At 43.7% G+C, this 17,826-nt stretch overlaps 1 protein-coding gene across 1 annotated transcript in view; it reads left to right on the top strand.

Annotated features, from left to right (window-relative positions):
• si:dkeyp-72e1.9 (syntaxin-binding protein 4) overlaps positions 1-17,826 on the top strand; it is a 106,457-nt gene that overhangs the window by 33,862 nt on the left and 54,769 nt on the right. The window contains exons 4-7 of the mRNA XM_056288679.1: positions 1,329-1,398; positions 1,492-1,566; positions 6,220-6,299; positions 15,539-15,662. Of these exons, the coding sequence (XP_056144654.1) occupies positions 1,329-1,398; positions 1,492-1,566; positions 6,220-6,299; positions 15,539-15,662 (349 nt within the window). The remainder of the gene's footprint in view (positions 1-1,328; positions 1,399-1,491; positions 1,567-6,219; positions 6,300-15,538; positions 15,663-17,826) is intronic.

Here is a 17,826-nt window from a genome sequence, read left to right on the forward strand (position 1 = left end):
CGTAGGTCAGGTGAATCGGCATTACTAAATTGTCCCTAGATATGAATGTATGTGTGTGTGTGTGTGTGTGTGTGTGTGTGTGTGTGTGTGTGTGTGTGTGTGTGTGTGTGTGTGTGTGTGTGTGTGTGTGTGTGTGTGTGTGTGTGTGTGTGTGTGTGTGTGTGTGTGTGTGTGTGTGTGTGTGTGTGTGTATGTCGGCCTAGCAGCCTGTCCAGGGTGTCTCCCCGCCTGCTGCCCAGTGACTGCTGGGATAGGCTCCAGCATCCCTGCAAACCTGAGAGCAGGATAAGCAGTTAAGGTAATAGATGGGTGAAGTACAGGAAAGCAAAACAACGCAGTATTCTCAGCAGATTTATATATATAGTAAAAACATTCAAAAATGGCAGCTGTTGGGAAATGTGGAAGGTATCTGCTACTTTTCTATGTAAAATTTGCTTGTCTTGTCTATTTTCAGTTGTTGTTGAAACTGCTAAGCAACAGAGGTCAAGGCAGATGGTCGATCAAAGAACTACACTAACACTAGAGGTGTTGCCCACTGTGTCTCAAGCTTCTTTAGCTTCTTACTCTTAATAAGCTGATGTTATAACTTTAATAGACTTAAAATTATGCAACAAAATGCAATAATGGCATCAGTTTAAATATGTACATAGCCAAGTTAACAGACAGCCAAGTGCAAGGATTAAAGTCTTAGATAATGGATCGTACAAGTGTTAATTTTCCTCTAGAATATTTGCATATAAGACAGAAATGTTGAGATACATTTAAGGTGAATAAGGGGTGTAAATGGAATGAGGCGACCATGCTAGAACAATGGTCAGGTCACAACAAGAGAATGAGGGCTAAGTCCTGTTCACCATCAGAAAGAAGGCCACAGGCTCTCAAGTCTTCTCTGTTATTGGTTTCATTGAAAAAGCTGAATTTTTGCATGTTCTAAAAAGCATTAACGCTGAACATTTTTAGTGTCAGGTCATTTTGCATAAAAACGACCAAAAAGGCTCCATGTTGTGCAGATCCAGTGATTATATAACAGCAGAGCATCATGGCTAGTGGCTTCTCCAGATACCTTTTATTGCTGTCCGTAACTGCAAAACCACCGTTTGCCTCTTTGTATTATTCCAGTAAAGGCTTGAATGCTGGGGGGAAGGGAGGCCAGATTCAAATTGGCTCATCTTGGAAAATGGATTTGAGTGGGAGTGGCTGCAGCCATGTTTTTTGCATCATAAGTCATAACGTTGTGATTACTATAGGCTCCCATTGCCTTTCTTAGTGCAACTATACATGTCTTTTATATGATCTTTAAAATTTGAACACTGACCTTGTTCTGACAGGAAACCTCCAGCCCGGAGACCAGATCCTGGAGGTAAATGGGGACAGTCTAATAGGAGTAACGAGTGAAAGGTAAACTTTTACTGTTGTATTGAACCACATGATTGGCCGGGGTGATGATGCAGTCATATTTATGTATTTGATTATGTGTGTGTTGTTTCACAGAGCTGTGGACATCCTAAGGGCCGCCTCTGCAACTAATCACATGCGCCTTCTGATTGCCAGAGATGAGGAAGCAAAGTAGGTTGTTTGCAGGAAAGCAAAAATTCTTACAGTAGTGCATAAATGTTGGACTTTTTCCAGAGGACCTGTTTTCTCAAAAACATAAACCTGAATGTACAGTTTGAACAAACCTGTCCGATTTAACTGGGCAACTGATCAGTTTTTTCAGATGGCTTTAGCTTATAAGGAACAACTGGTTTGCACTGGAACATTTATTCATGTCATCAACTGATGTGAACTTTCAATCTATAATCATTGCATCAAAGTCTTGAAAGCCTATGCACTGCGATGTATATCAGAGCAATTTAGTTCAAGTTTTTTACCATTATCTAATCATCCCACTGACAGTTTTTGTTTGGCAGAGGATAAATGCATAATTATGTCATTAACTCAACACTGTTTCACAGCTGTCAATGCATGAGCTCCTGGCTATTTGTACCCAAATCGTAAAATGATTCAAGATTTACTTGAGGAAAGACATGTAGGGCAGGTGAATCGGCCATCCTAAATTGTCCCTAGGGGTGTGTGTGTGTGTGTGTGTGTGTGTGTGTGTGTGTGTGTGTGTGTGTGTGTGTGTGTGTGTGTGTGTGTGTGTGTGTGTGTGTGTGTGTGTGGTGGCCTGTCCAGGGTGTCTCCCTGCCTGCCACCCAGTGACTGCTGGGATAGGCTCCAGCATCCCTGAGAGCAGGATAAGCGGTTTGGGTAATGGAATGGAATTTATTTGGGGGGAATTTGCAGCAAACACAAATATTTAGTGCTTTATTTTTTCCTTCTCAACAAAATGATGATTTTATATTTTTGTTTCAGTGTTTTGTTGTTTTTTTTGTTTTTTTTTTTGTGCTGGTATAGGCTAATTTAACAATAAGTACCCTGTTTCAGAGCACCAAACCACTTAGTCCCAGTGTTACATGAGAAGCTGTGGCATTTCAGGGCCTTGGAAACACGGCATGATAACAAATGTTTGGCCTTATTTATCGATAATATTTTGAGCGCTCATGTTAACCACCTTACAACCTAACTTTGGGTTTGACTGGCAAAGAGTGCGGTTGCACATTTCCTTACATACTATAATTCAAGCATGGTGCTCATACTCAGGTTTAGACACACTGCATCGCCAAAGGCAGGCTTTCTCCCAAAGCCTTTGAAGAGGCTTTACTTAGAGAAGCACTTGCTATAATTATATCTGCTTATTTCCTAAATGTTTTTGACGAAGTGTAATTACTAAAGATATGGCCTGTTTTTAATATTTATAGGGAAATAGTTGATTTGGTTCAGAAAGGAAACCCAGAGCCCATGCTGCAGAGGCTTAGTGAGCCTCAAAAAAATGTTGGTATATGGCAAAAATGTCAAAACAGTTTTTTCATTACATTTCATGTTTGGGCAGCTCATATAACCGTCACTACCAAAGTAAAGCAAAACAAGTCAGCTATTCAAACGGCTGAAATACTGATCTTTGAACTTGCTGAGGTCAAGATGGAGATCTTTGCACAGTCAGGATTGTGAGATGGGAAATCCTTTAGGATAAAAGTGTCTGGTCATGTAAACGGCATGAGAGGAACACACTTCTGTTAGTTTCATTACATCTGGTATTAGCATTTAGCCAGGTTTCTAATCTGACCACAAGCAGCGTCTGCTAAAACTAGGTCAACGCCAGCTGTCAATGCCACAGGCCTAATGTATTTTATTTTATAAGTCCATTTCGTGCAATAAGATTTGGATCTCTAATTTGACAATAATGATAGTTGGCACATTCAGAGGAGAATTTTGAAAGCATGGCAGCCTCATAACACTACTGCTGCTGCTGCTGTTGTTGTTGTTAAGATTTCCCCTCAGCTGTACTTTATGGTATTATTTCTCTTATATATATAATGCCCATCTGATACAGTCTATATCAGTGATTGGATTTGCAACCAAAGCATAATGTGGATTTTACTGTGAAGTTCTGACTCTTGTTTGTTCACGCTGTGTCCAAAATTAAGGGCTTTCTTCCATAGATTATGGATCAAAATCCAACAGCTTTGAGATGGCGATATAATTCATAACTACGATCACTGAAGTGCCTGGCATTTATAATAACAATAAACATTTTATTTAAAGGCACCTTTCGTGACACCCAAGGTCAGGTTACATCAAATACAATAAAACAAAGCAGTAAAAAACATTAGTGCAATCAACAATAAAACACAAAATAAGCAATAGAGCATACATCAGCAGGAGTTACAAAAAAAAAGTGGAAAAAAATCCATGTGATGCTGTTAAAGCAAGTATGCTTTTTAAAGTGATTTGCATGCTTTGACCTACACTGACTCCCCGTGAACCAAACAGTTTCTCTATCTTTATGTCTCTGTCGTCCTCCACACTGGGTCTGTTTATCTGTGTGTAGAGGAATGAGAGCAGACGGGGGGAGCTTAGCCCAGGACTGCACTCCTGATGAGATGAGCCTATGTCTTTCAGGGCATTAATCTGGGCTCAATGCTTTAACTACCGTGCAAACCAGGGGAAGGAGAAATGGAAAGAGGAAGAGAGTAAGGGAGGGAGGCTCGGGGATTATACTTCTCTCTGTCTCTCTCACACCACCAGATTTCATGTACTTTTTTTTTTAACAAGTGTTGTTTGTGAAGCTTATTCTCACTGTTTCTGTCATTTGTTTGCATGATAAGAGCGGATTACAATATAAAACTATGACTTTTGAAAACAGAAACAATGACTGCCTTTTCAAATTAAAATGAGCGCAGTAAGCTTCCGCTCAGTCAAACAAAACATAACATTACGGTGTCCAATTTAACGTATGTAGATTTCTAAAAAAAAAAAAAAACTGCTAACCCAGGATGCTTTCTGAGTTTGACCCTCCCAAGTTTCTTGTAAGTATCCAGGAAAAGAAGTTACTTTCAAGTTATTTGAGGATTCTTGTATAGTTAGTTCAGGGGGAATAAAATAAAACAGTTCAGGTGGATGAAATAATGAATAATTTAAAGATAAAGTAAATAAAATAAAATAATATTTGTTATTATTTAAATACTTGTTTATTTTTATTATTTTATTTATTTTGTTATTATTTAAATAAAGAAAATGAAATGAAATAGTCCAGGTGGAATAGCGAGAGATTCAAAGAGAGATTTGAGAAACATCACATAAACCTATTCAAGATCTTGGGTTTGCTTCAGTTGCACATATTCAATCAGCATTAACATGTCTCATTTGTACTGTGTTTGACTAACAAGCTTTGCCCTTGCCCTCTGGAATTTGCAGATAGCGGGGAGGTGAAATAGAGTTGGGTTTTGCGGCTGGGGCGTCCTGTCCTTGAACTAATCTGGACATAGAGGACACCTGGAAAGATACACCTCTGACCCCTATGTCTATCAGCTAATATCTGTAGACAGGACAGAGACAGGACTGACACAGCAGAAGATAACCCTTAACATTAAAAGGCATCCATTGCACTTACTGTACTGGTAAACATAAAGTGAGAATTGGAGGGCTGTTAAATGCTTAATGCTGCATTAACATCTAGGTTTTAGGTGGTCTTTGACTGTAAACATAGCTAACACTACCAGTGGTAATGTTGTAATATAAACAGTCAAACCTAAATGACTAGGGGGCGTCCCGGGAGCGTAGCGGTCTATTCGGATGTATACCAACACGGGGATCGCTGGTTTTAATCCCTATGTTACCTCCGGTTTGGCCAGGCGTCCCTACAGACACAATTGGCCGTGTCTGCGGGTAGGAAGCGGATGTGGGTATGTGTCCTGGTCCCTGCACTAGCGCCCCCTCTGGTCGATCGGGGCGCCTGTTCAGGGGGGAGGAGGAACTGGAGGGAATAGCGTGATCCTCCCACGCGCTATGTCCCCCTGGTGAAACTCCTCACTGTCAGGTGAAAGAAGCGGCTGGCGACTCCACATGTATCGGAGGAGACGTGTGGTAGTCTGCAGCCCTCCCCGGATTGGCAGAGGGGGTGGAGCAGTGACTGGGATACAATTGGGGACAAAAAGGGTGAAAAAAACCCAAAACCTAAATGACTAGCAGGGTGGTTATTGCTAAAAATAACTTATAAATTGATTTTTTTATATAAATAAGTGTTTCTTATGGGTTGAGTCTGCAATGATATTGTAACGTGCATGGATAAGAAGACACGCTGGCCGCTGGCTCGCGAGTCTGACCCTTTAGTCGAGTGGTTAGCGATGTCTCCTGCGGTGCGGGCGATACGGGTTCGCTTCCCGGCCGCGGCAGTTGCTGTGGTTGCGTTGTCCCCCAAATTCGCTACATTGGTGTCAGAAGAGGGATGGAGTGACCGTAAGGCCATCGGAAGCGTATGCGCCCCGAGGCGTGAAGGAGCTGATATGCTTAAGCTTCCCGAAGGAGGGGGGTAGTGTAATGTGCATGGATAATAAGACACGCTGGTTCGCGGGTCTGACCCTTTAGTCGAGCGGTTAGCGATGTCTCCTGCGGTGCGGGCGATACAGGTTCGCTTCCCGGCCCCGGCAGTTCCTGTGGTTGCGTTGTCCCTCGAATTCGCTACAATATATTGCATGTTTGTTTGTTGTTTTCAATGAAGTGGTCCACCAGCAATGATACTAGGGCCATTTCTCTGTTCACTGCTTTTTGGAAAACATATAGCTGACACATGCATTACTTCATGGTTTACAAAGATTTCCTTTTGGTGTTCCTGAACAGGAGGGAATTTGCTGAACTGCTGGAAAAGTATGGATCGAATGGCAGCACAGGGTCAACACGTAACTCTCCCATCCAGCAAGGTAGGAAAAAAACCTACCCAGTCTCCAGGAGTTGAATTCCTGGGCAGAATAATCATTTGAAATTTTCCAGATGTGACCATAAATCGATGGTTTTCACGGAAACGGCTTAATCTATTTAATCAATAGAGCAGCTTTAAAGGAAACTGCCATATTAATTTCAAGATGTGGCACACTGAACTACAAATACACATTGGGGGCAGGGAAGCAAGGGAATGCCCCAAAACTGTGCCTTAGTCATTTCTCAATTTAGTTTTTCCATTTTCCTGTCCAATTATCCTACTTAGCCAAGTCCTCCTAATCGTCACAAAGAAACATATTTTGCCGTTTATTTTCTCCCTGCTCTGTTCTGCTGTGACTGTCCCATATAAGTCAAGTCAATGTTATTTGTGTAGCCCAATATCACAAATTACAAATTTGCCTCAAGGGGCTTTACAGCAACCTGTCCTTAGACCCTCGCACTGGATAAGGAACAAGTCCCTAAAAAATCCCCTTTAACGGGGAGAGAAAACAGGAAGAAACCTCAGGGAGAGCAACAGAGGAGAGATCTCTCTCCCAAGACGGACAACGTGCAATGGATGTTGCGTTTACACAATTTACAGAATACAACATTGAAAGAGGATAACAGGATTATAATGGAATTATAAAATTTATGAAGAATATAATAATAATAATAAATCAAACTTTATATAGCGCTTTTCTAACACTCAAACTCACTTCACAATAAACAGTGGTGAAACAAGACAACAGATAAATCGTTAGCCTCATAGGATAAATGCCTAAGTCATTTTTTGGCCAAATTGAGATTTCTGCCTACATGTGTTCTCCTCAAGCTGCTGCATCACCCTGGATCAGTGCCTATGTCCTAAGCCAATCAGAACACTTTTTACACTCAAAAATGACAATCTGCCTAAGTCACTCGTGTGACTTGAGCATTTTTACGTTGAAAAAAATAAAGAAAAAAGTTGCATACAAGAAAGGCTCCTGGTGCTCGGCATTCTCTCTTTCCTTATATCTGGTAAGATAATTAATATTTCTTTGATTTACTGTAGGCCTAGTGTAAATGTACTCAGTGGATATGAAAATGCGTTTTTTCTTATTATCCGAAAATCGTAAAAAATGACTTAGGCATTTATCCTATGAGGCTAACGAAATGTAACACAGACATACAGGGGTGGGTGGGAAGGGGGGCTATGTACTGGCAGGGAGAGACTTACGTCCTCAGTGGTTAGTGCAGTAGCCTCACAGCAAGAAGGTCCTGGGTTCGAACCCTGGGGTTGTCCAACCTTGGGGGTGATCCTCTGTGTGGAGTTTGCATGTTTTCCCTGTGTCTGCGTGGGTTTCCTCCAGGTGCTCTGGTTTCGTCCCACAGTCCAAAGACATGTAGGTCAGGTGAATCGGCTGTACTAAATTGTGCCTAGGTGTGAATGTGTGGGCCCTGTGATGGCCTGGCGGCCTGTCCAGGGTGTCTCCCCGCCTGCCGCCCAATGACTGCTGGGATGGGCTCCAGTATCCCGCGACACGAATTCAGATAAGCGGCTTGGATAATGGATGGATGGATGGATGGATGGATGGATGGTGTGGTGACCCACATCTATATAACGAGAGACATTCACCTAAGAGGACGGTGTACCTTTAAGGGAAGAGGCGAGGGGTCAGATAATGCACTTCCGCTTCCGGTAGACAGTTCAGTGGCATTGTCGAATGTATGACATGCTAAGTTAGAGCTAGTAAACTACCTCGACTACGTCTACTCTCACGTCTCCTGTCTCGTTGTTTTCTAACTCCACAACGGATAGGTTATGACACCTATTTCTGTAATCTGTAAAAGGAAAAAAATTAAGATGTGTAAAAGGGTCCAAATGGAACATGGGTCAATAAACGACAATGCCTGCCTCTCTACACCCATCACTCAATCACCCATCAGCAAAGTTAAACTTTCATGTTTCATCAGCCAAGCCCTTAATAGGTTTAATGTGATTCATATTTGTGCAATATGTATTCAGGTGAATGCTGATAGTTATCATTTACACCTTTGAACTACTGTATTTCCCGGACTATAAGTCACACTGGAGTACTCAGCAAAAAACGTGTTGTTGTGGGAAAAAAACCCCAACATATATATGTCACTTCGGTGTTTAAGTCGCATTTACATGGTGGTACAGTGGTGATGTGCGGGTCAGCGTTTTTTAATACCCACAACCACCCGACCCATTATGAGAGCCAATCTGCACCGCCCGACCCGCTAGAATATGCGTTAATTAACCACCCGAACCCGACCCGACCCGCAGACCTCCAAATGTAGCCTAGGCTACAGCAAAGTGAGCGGTGTTGCACTAGTTCTTGCTTGGGCAGTTTGCCCAGCATAATACACTGTTTACAAGGCACCGCCTGCTGTATCGCAGCCTGATAGTGTCTGGATCTACTAGACTACTAAATCAACAGACGGACTGCTCCAAACAGCGGTCTTTATTTCTGAATAGCAGCAAAACAAGTAACCTATCATTAAAGGCATGACAACTCTATCTCTCTCTTCTTCTCTCTTCACACACACACACACACACTCACACACACACACACTCACACACACACACACACACACACACACACACACACACACACACACACACACACACACACTCAAGCCTCTTCTTTCTACGTGTGTGTGTGTGTGTGTGTGTGTGTGTGGTGTGTGTCTTTGAGAGAGAGACAGAGAGAGAGAGACAGAGAGAGAGAGACAGAGAGAGAGAGAGACAGAGAGAGAGAGAGAGAGAGAGAGAGAGAGAGAGAGAGAGAGAGAGAGAGAGAATTTGAATTTTAAACCAAGTCTTTATTTAACAGAAAAATTTAGACAAAAAGCAGACTTGAAATCCCTCCGAACATAAACAATACTTGTCGAGGTATAAACAATCAATAAGCATTTTTTACAAGCCCAAAAAAAAAAATCATTCACCGACAACTCAAAAAATAAAAAACAGGTAAGACCTCTTCTATCCAAGTTCTTTAGAAAAGACCAGCTCATCTTTTATGGTGGAACACAGCAGCCCTTTATAACACAAGGTTGTGAATGTGACCAGGTCTTTCATTGCCTTGTAGTAATTGAAGTCTACTTTTATCCTGGCCTTGACCATCCTGCAGAACAACAGTTCAGCATGACATTCTATACATTCTTTAATTCTCTTTTTACGGCTCACATACATCTTTGCCTGCCCTGAAATAAAATTTAAGAGTTGACATTTAAATTTTACACGTTGACTATATTTGAAACCAAAAATGAAATTCTGTTTGCAGAAACTTTCCCCAGATGATCTAAATAAGCGGTCTAGTAGCAGGAACAGGGGTGTAAGCCTCACACATTCTGAAAAGCAATGAAACACTGTTTCTCTCTGGGCACAATAGGGACAGTTGTCATTCACATTAGGGTCTAGCACAGAAACAAAAGCATTGACCGCCACTATGCCATGCAAGACCCTCCACTGCAGATCACCAGCTTTTTTAATTAATGGTGGTTTGTATAAGCCCCTCCAGACTGGCTTCACATTCTCCCCCAAGCCCAGCTGGGCCCTACAGGGTGTATCAGTCCGACCACTCAGTTTATCTTTATTCAAGACTTTTACAAGCATATTATACATGGTCTTACCTTTAAGTACATTCAGCCTTTCATTAAGAGCATTTCCCAAATCCAAAAGTGGCCCCATACAATTTTTCAGATCAGGAACAACCTTTAAAACAGGAAATGGATCCTCACAATTGGGATGAGTAGAACCACTGCAGTACGATGTCAAAAGCCCCCGTTCTACTGCTGTGAGCTGACCGTTCCACTTAAGTAGTACCCGACTAAGGAGGCACGTAGATTTCACTCCCAGGTGAGATGCTAGAGTGGCAGCGTTGTCAAGATTGGGCCCAGCCAGCTCCACCACCTGACCCAATGTGACGACCTTTGCCTGGCAGAACAGCTTTGATACCGTGGGTCCAAAGTCGCAGAACGTGTCCATACGCCCACCATACACCACCGGCTCTTTTAGAAGCCAGCTCAGAGAGTCAGAACAGCCCATTCTCCCCTTCTCAAACATATTCCACACTCTCATGAGCCCACGATAAAATCCAGGCAATCCGTTGAGGTCTGAGTTCTTAATAGCCATTAGGAACAAGGGCAGGTCTATTCCGAGTCCACAACACCGTCGAAGTATTGCACAGGCTGCTGGTCGCCACACTAGATCTCTAGGCCCAGTGAGCAATCTTTGAATGAACTGGAGGCAGAAGGCTGCACCCCTGCTGGCCAGATGGACTAGCCCTTGACCCCCCTCATCTTTAGGAAGGTACAGCACACTCTGAGGAATCCAGTGCAAGTTGTCCCAGAAAAAGTTCACCAGCACAGCCTGAATCTTGGCCAGGAGGTTGGTTGGAGGATCAACGCATGTTAATCGATGCCATAGCGTTGATGACACCAGGTTGTTGATTACTAACATGCGCCCCCTATACGACAGTTGTGGTAGAATCCATTTCCACTTCCTAAGACGCCCTTCAACTTTTTCCAAGACATTCTCCCAATTCTTATTTGAGAAGGTGTCATTCCCCACAAACACTCCCAGATATTTCATCCCTCCCCTTTTCCATGTCAATCCCCCGGGTAACATGAGTTTACTGTTCAGTCCCTCTCCTGCCATCAGTGCCTCACTTTTTCCCCAGTTTACCCTAGCCGATGATATCTGACCAAACTTGATAACATTTTTTACTAAGACATCAATATCTCTTTGGTCCTTTACAAAAACAGCTACATCATCGGCATAGGCAGAGAGCTTAAAAGTTGTGCCGCAACCAGCAAAAGCAACTCCAGACAACTCACACCTCAATTAATGCAACAGGGGCTCAATGGCCAGGGAGTACAACATTCCAGACAAAGAACATCCCTGCCTGATTCCCCTTTGAACCTTAAAAGGAGCACTCAAACCACCGTTAATTTTAAGTACACTCTCAATGTCACTGTACAAAACATTGATCGTAGCTATAAAACCTGGGCTGAGACCGAAAGCTTTCATGGTTTGCCACAAGTGCTGGTGTTCAACCCGGTCAAAAGCCTTTTCCTGATCTATGGAAATAAGACCAGTTTCAACTCCAATGAACTAGAGATGTCCAAAACGTCCCTAATTAATGCAATGTTGTCAGTGATCAGCCTACCGGGCACACAGTAAGTCTGGTCAACATGGATGACCTCTTTCATCACCTTTCTCAGTCTGTTTGCTAGCACCTTAGAAAAGATCTTGTAATCGGTGCAGAGCAAGGACACTGACCGCCAGTTCTTAATGTCCTGCAGATCCCCTTTCTTCGGCAAGAGAGTAATGACGGCCCTTCTGCAACTCTGAGGCAATCGCCCTTCAGTTGCACTATTCCTCAGTACAGTCAACAAATCCCCCTCCGAGCACCGGCCAAAAAGACTTATAGAAGTCAACAGGTAACCCGTCTATACCAGGTGCCTTGCCACTTTCCAGACTTTGCAGGGCGTCATGGAGTTCTTCAGGGGACAGTTGAGCCTCGAGGTCTGTATTGAGCGCTACCTCAACCCTTTTTAGCCCATGATAGAATGACTCAGCCCCCAGCACATCCTGCCTGAGTTCGCTCTTATAGAGGTCACTGTAGAACCCTGCTGTGTATTTCAGAATTCCAGAAAAATCTGACAGCTGCACACCAGTGTTAGTACGCAGAGAGTGAATGGTTTTTCTCTGCCCATTCTTGCGCTCTAGACTAAAGAAAAAGTGAGAAGGAGCATCCATATGTGTGGCATTCAGAAAGCGCGAGCGGACCAGTGCCCCCTGTGCTGTAATACCCAGCAGGCTAGCCAAAGCAGACTTTCTGGATTTGAGAGCTTCTACATGGCCTCTGTCTCCTGTGGAATCTGCCAAATTCTGTAGTTCCACCATTTCATCCTCTAGATCTCTCATAGATCTGGCTATGTCTCTGGTGACATTGCGAGTGTACTGCTGGCAAACTGCTTTATCTGACACTTGCCAATGTCCCACCATTTGCTGCAGAGAAATAAATTCAGACCTTCGGCTCCTATATTGGCCCAGAAAAACTTAAAAGCATCTCTAAAGTTGTTATCATTTAGGAGGCCTGTGTTAAAATGCCAGAAAGCACTATTTGTTTTAACACTTCGTATGAAAACCGAGCACTGTACAGAGAGTGGTCAGAGAAACAAACTGGAAGCATGTTACATTGTTTAAACACATTAAAATGATGTTTAAAACAATAAAACCGATCAAGCCGTGCCATGGATAGTGCGTTATCTTTTAGATGTGTCCATGTATACTGCCTCTGGGTCCCATAAAAAGCTCTCCAAACATCTGTCAGTTCACACGAATTAACAAGCGTGTGAGCCGACTAAGAGATGCAGGATGTGGTTCCTGATGGTTCCTGTCCAACTTGCAATTCTCTGTACAGTTAAAGTTCCCCTCCCAGAAATAAATATCCCTCACTGTCACATTTACTAATAACATCAGATAACACATCCAGAAAAACTACTCTTTCAGGGCCAAGGGTTGGACCATAAACATTTATAAAAACCAGTGTTGCGTTGTCATACTGCGCCCTTACTTTCAGTAGCCGGCCTTCGACTACTTCCTCTACCTCAAGGGAGCATGGCAAAAAATCTCTTGAGAAAAGAATCCCGACCCCACCACTAATATTGGATTTATGACTGAGAATCAATTTTCCAGTCCAATCCCTCTTCCATTCAGTTTCATTATCTGCTGTGCTATGTGTTTCTTGCACAAGCAAGACATCTATTTTCTTCAGCTCAACCAGTTTAAACACAGCAGCTCTTTTCATGTCATCCCTTGCTCCATTCAGATTTAAAGTGCCTAATTGTATATTACACATGAGGAGAGTGGGGCTGAACTGTGCCAGAAACAAGCGTACACTGACCAAAAAGATAACAATACCCAAACGTGTCTTAATCATCATCATGAAGTTGCAGTTTTACCATCTGTACAAGTTTTTTCAGTCTGAAGACTTCCTGCTCAGTGAATGTGTTCACCTCCAAGTCCCTGTGTTTTTCATAAAGCATTTAACTGATTCAATAAAAAGCTGCAAGTCTGGAAAATAATTTTCCACCTTGACCGCCCTCAAACCCTTGGTAACCTGCAAAAACTTCCTGATCTTCAGAAAGGCATAGCTGCCTTCTGTGTCCACCTGTGTACGAGGAGAGGAACCTAACTCACACTCACTTTCGTCTGTGTTCTCATCAGACAAAGAGGAGGATGGCTTTTTATCTTTTGAAGCCCTCTTCGCTTTTAAATTTTCCTGTCTACCTTCAGTCGGCTTCCTTTTAATTGACTTTTTTGATTTTATTTCATCGTCCAACATAATCTCTGCCTCTTCTTCGAGTACAGACTCTGCCACTCTAACAGCAGTCTGCTGTATTTGCGTCCTCCGACCACCACTCGTATCTGGCCCAGCCAATTTGCTATGATCCCTGGTCTCGCTGTTTTCCTCTTCCGTTTCATTCCGTTCAACCTCCCCTGCCTGCTCATCCTGGCCATCAGCTGTGACCTGCCCAAGTTCTGTCACCTTCTCAGTGTGCTCAACGGTTTTAATATGCTCAGCCTGTACACCTCCTTCTCCTGCCTGCTCAGTCCGTCCATTTTCTCATGTTCCCCAGCCTCGGTCTTTTTCTGTGTCACCACCTGGTCTGTTTTCTCCCACCCCTCGCTCCCCAGCCTTCTGTCTGCCCTGTGCCGACTCGGCCGCGCCGTCTCCAGCCGGGATGCGCCGCTCGCGGCGGCATCGGTGGACGAAGGCGGCCCTTGAGGCTCAGATCTACCCTCACTCCTTTCGGGACAAGACCGTACTAAATGCCCCTCTGACCCACAGCCAAAACATTTCATCATACCAGAAGTAACAAATACAATATAATCAAAGTCATCAATCCTGAATTTCAGCTTCAGATCCAAATCCTCTGCATTATTTTTCAAAATCATGAAACCTTGCCTCCTATGGGACACAACGTGTTTCAAGTGAGGAGACTGGCAACCGGAGGAGACCATTTTTATGGGGGACACTAGTTGTCCGTATCTTGCAAGCTCCTTCTCAAAAGCTGCATTTCTCATGAACGGGGGAGCATTGGAAATGGTGATTCTCTTGGCTGGGTTAACCAGCGGCAAAACGGGAGTCAACATGTCCCTAATAACCACACCACTTTCCATCACCTGGTTGACCTTATCAATACTGTCCAGAAACATGACTACTGCACCGTTCATTCTGGACGCCGATTTGATGCTCCCATAGCCCACAAGCTCACCTACCGCGAGGCAGCACTCCTCCACCGAGCATTTGACCACCGGAGCCACTTTAATCGCGTGCCGACGTGTCAATTTTTCGAACGCCGTTCCTCCACCTCCCACAGCGGCCATATTGCCCCGCCGGGCCGGTGGCAGCGCTACCGAAAATAAACAACTCCGCTTAAACCTACCACCGAGAAAAACGAACTAAAAACTAAACAACAACAAACCCACAGAAAGCACGTGAAAGGGACCAGACAAAAAAAGTCCAAAATTCAGAAACTACTCACACCGAAACAACACGCTGCTGCTCCGTACACTCACTCGCACATCCGCTCAGAGAGAGAGAGAAAGAGAGAGAGAGAGAGAGAGAGAGAGAGAGAGAGAGAGAGAGAGGAGAGAGAGAGAGAGAGAGGAGAGAGAGAGAGAGAGAGAGAGAGAGAGAGAGAGAGGAGAGAGAGAGAGAGAGAGAGAGAGAGAGAGAGAGAGAGAGAGAGAGAGAGAGAGAGAGAGAGAGAGAGGAGAGAGAGAGGAGAGAGAGAGAGAGAGAGACCAGGAATGCACAGCCTAGCCTATTGCACACAGTGTTTCTGTAAATTATTATAACTTGCTTGGGGTACTGCGTTGTCACTTTTTGACCCCCCCCCCCCCGCCCCCCTGAACCCGTGATGTTTTCTAGTAGGCTTACCTGAACCCGTCCCTCCGAACCCGGGCATCACTATGGCACAGTGTTTTCAATTGAGTCACAAAATTAAACAATGCCCATCAAGTGGCCTTAGTTGAAATGCAGAGTATTCGTCCCACAAAATTACATTGTATAAATCGCTTCAGAATATAAATTGCAGGACCAAACAGACAAGTAAAAAAAACTGATTTTGTAGTCCAGGAAATATGGTAACACAGATTAAATTGTTTTACAGTACGCTTCTTTTTTCATGTCTTATTTTTGCTCTGCCCATTGAAAAGGAGGTCGATACCTGGATAGCACATCATCTGGATCCTCATCTCGCTCCCAGAGTCCTTTGCTGTTGAGTCCAGTCGCTTCCCAGAACATGTTTAACAACGGTGGGCCTCTACTGCGTTCCTTCAGGTAGGACAAGTACACACACATACACGCACACGCACAGACACACACACACACACACACACACACACACACACACACACACACACACACACACACACACACACACACACACACACCACCATGGAGGGATTTTGTTGTTAAGAAAGCACTGTGAATCCACTCAGGAAGGCCCTCATTGATCAGCATTCATGTCCTGTAGTAATATTGCTAAGTAATAACAATGTAATGACTATTCATTCTCTGCTCATACACATGAATTTGTGCTCTCGTGCATGTGCAGACATCATTTTGATTATACTCGTACATCATTAAAGCTTAAAAACATTTGTATAGTTAAATTTTCCTTATGTGCGAATTCAGATCTTTAAAAAGCTAATCAAGGACTTCCGGTATGGCGACAGACGAGGGCAGACGCATGAAGGGAGGCCCTGAGCATTATTTCATACAGTTCAACACCCAGACGCTACATGTAACAAAATTGTAAACTTGTTCAACTGCATTGATTTAAGTTAAGATAATTAGTTGATTCACCAATGTCGGGCAAGCAAAAAATGAAGACCGCTCCCGAGTCTACGAAGCTAGCTAACGCAGGCGACAGAAGGCCAATGGCGAGAAAATCAGACGAAGACGTGCTTTCTTTTACTGCGCTAAAATCTGAGCTGGAGAAAATCCGGGCAGTCATCATGGCCGACATTCAAGCTTCACTCTCACCTATAAATCGTTCACCGGATGAGATGCGCAAAAGGCTTGAAGCCTATGAGCCTCGCATTACCGAAATGGAAGTTTGCTGTCGGATCACAGTGAAAGACTGGGACGCTTAGGGAAGCGTGTAGATAAGCTTCAGAGTGACAACAAGGAATTATTGGCGAAGACGGGAGACCTCGAAAACAGATCTCGCCAAAAACAATTTACGCGTCATCGGTCTGTCAGAGGGATGCGAGGGGCGACCAGCTGCCGCCTTTATGTTATGTCGGAAGTTTTTTTGTCGATCTACTACGGGATGGCTCGTTTACCAATCCCCCCGAGCTGGACAGAGCACACAGATTCCTGAGCGCTAAACCCGCGGAGGGAGAGAGACCCAGGCCCATTAACGTGCTCTTTTTGCGTTTCCAACAGAAAGAGCAAGTCCTCGCGACTGCAAGGAAAAAAATTACCGCTCATATATCAGTTGAACTGCCATAAGTATTATTTATGTCAGTATTTGATATATTTTGTTTTCTCACATTATTTATATGATTTATTTTCGTGAATTTTGATTTTGTTTGTATTGCACGTGATGTTTGCCATGTGGCACAGTTTTCCTCTAAGAAGTCGACAGGTATAAGAGGTTTTGTACTCCATTTAAAGTCGGGAGTTTTTATTTCTGTGTTCTTTCCTTCGAAGATTCTATTTATTTATACTTAAGTGGACTCATTCCCTCGAGGTTGGTGCAGCCAGCGAGTTTGACGGTGGATTTAAGGAAGAAAGGCGGTGTAGACAAATCCATCTGTGGCAGAGAACTAGTGGTCTGGTCTAATTCCTGGAGGGAGTGCCATATCAGGGACATAAGATTTTCATCTTTCCTGATTTGAGTAACACACTTGCTAAAAAGCGAGCCACATTCAACTCGGTCAAGACCAAACGACACCAAAAGGCCATCAGGTTCTCTCTCCGCCACCCGGCTGTGCTTTGTGTCACTCAACGAGTGGAGTGTAGAGGAGCTCAAGCAGGAGTCGTGAGAACTTTCTCTTTCGGCTACACAACGTGCACCATTTATTCCTTCCACCATTACAACAACAAAAAACCCGCGCAGCGGAAGTGTGTCACTGTAAACCCGAATCGAGAAAACAGCAGCTGTAAACTAACGTTCCTACTAGCTCAATAAGGGGAATTATGTATCCCCATAACCACTACAGGAGCATAAATTCGACAACGCAGAGGAGAACGTTTCTTCAACCAACGCCTGAGCGACGTTTAACCATGACTGTCACAGGCCATAGAGCTTGTAGTATCAGGAAGATCACGCGCACGGATTATTGGATAGAGTTGTACACCATGATTCGACATCGTTTCCTGGTCCTGCGGACATAGCTTTTTCATTTAGGCTACATCGCCCAACATTTGTGGTCTCACGGTTGTGACTTTTAACAGCCTTGTCAAACTGGCCCTCTGTTCGTATGGATAAGAC

Source organism: Lampris incognitus, chromosome 10 (assembly GCF_029633865.1).
Source record: "Lampris incognitus isolate fLamInc1 chromosome 10, fLamInc1.hap2, whole genome shotgun sequence".
In the NCBI taxonomy this organism is placed as follows: domain Eukaryota; kingdom Metazoa; phylum Chordata; class Actinopteri; order Lampriformes; family Lampridae; genus Lampris; species Lampris incognitus.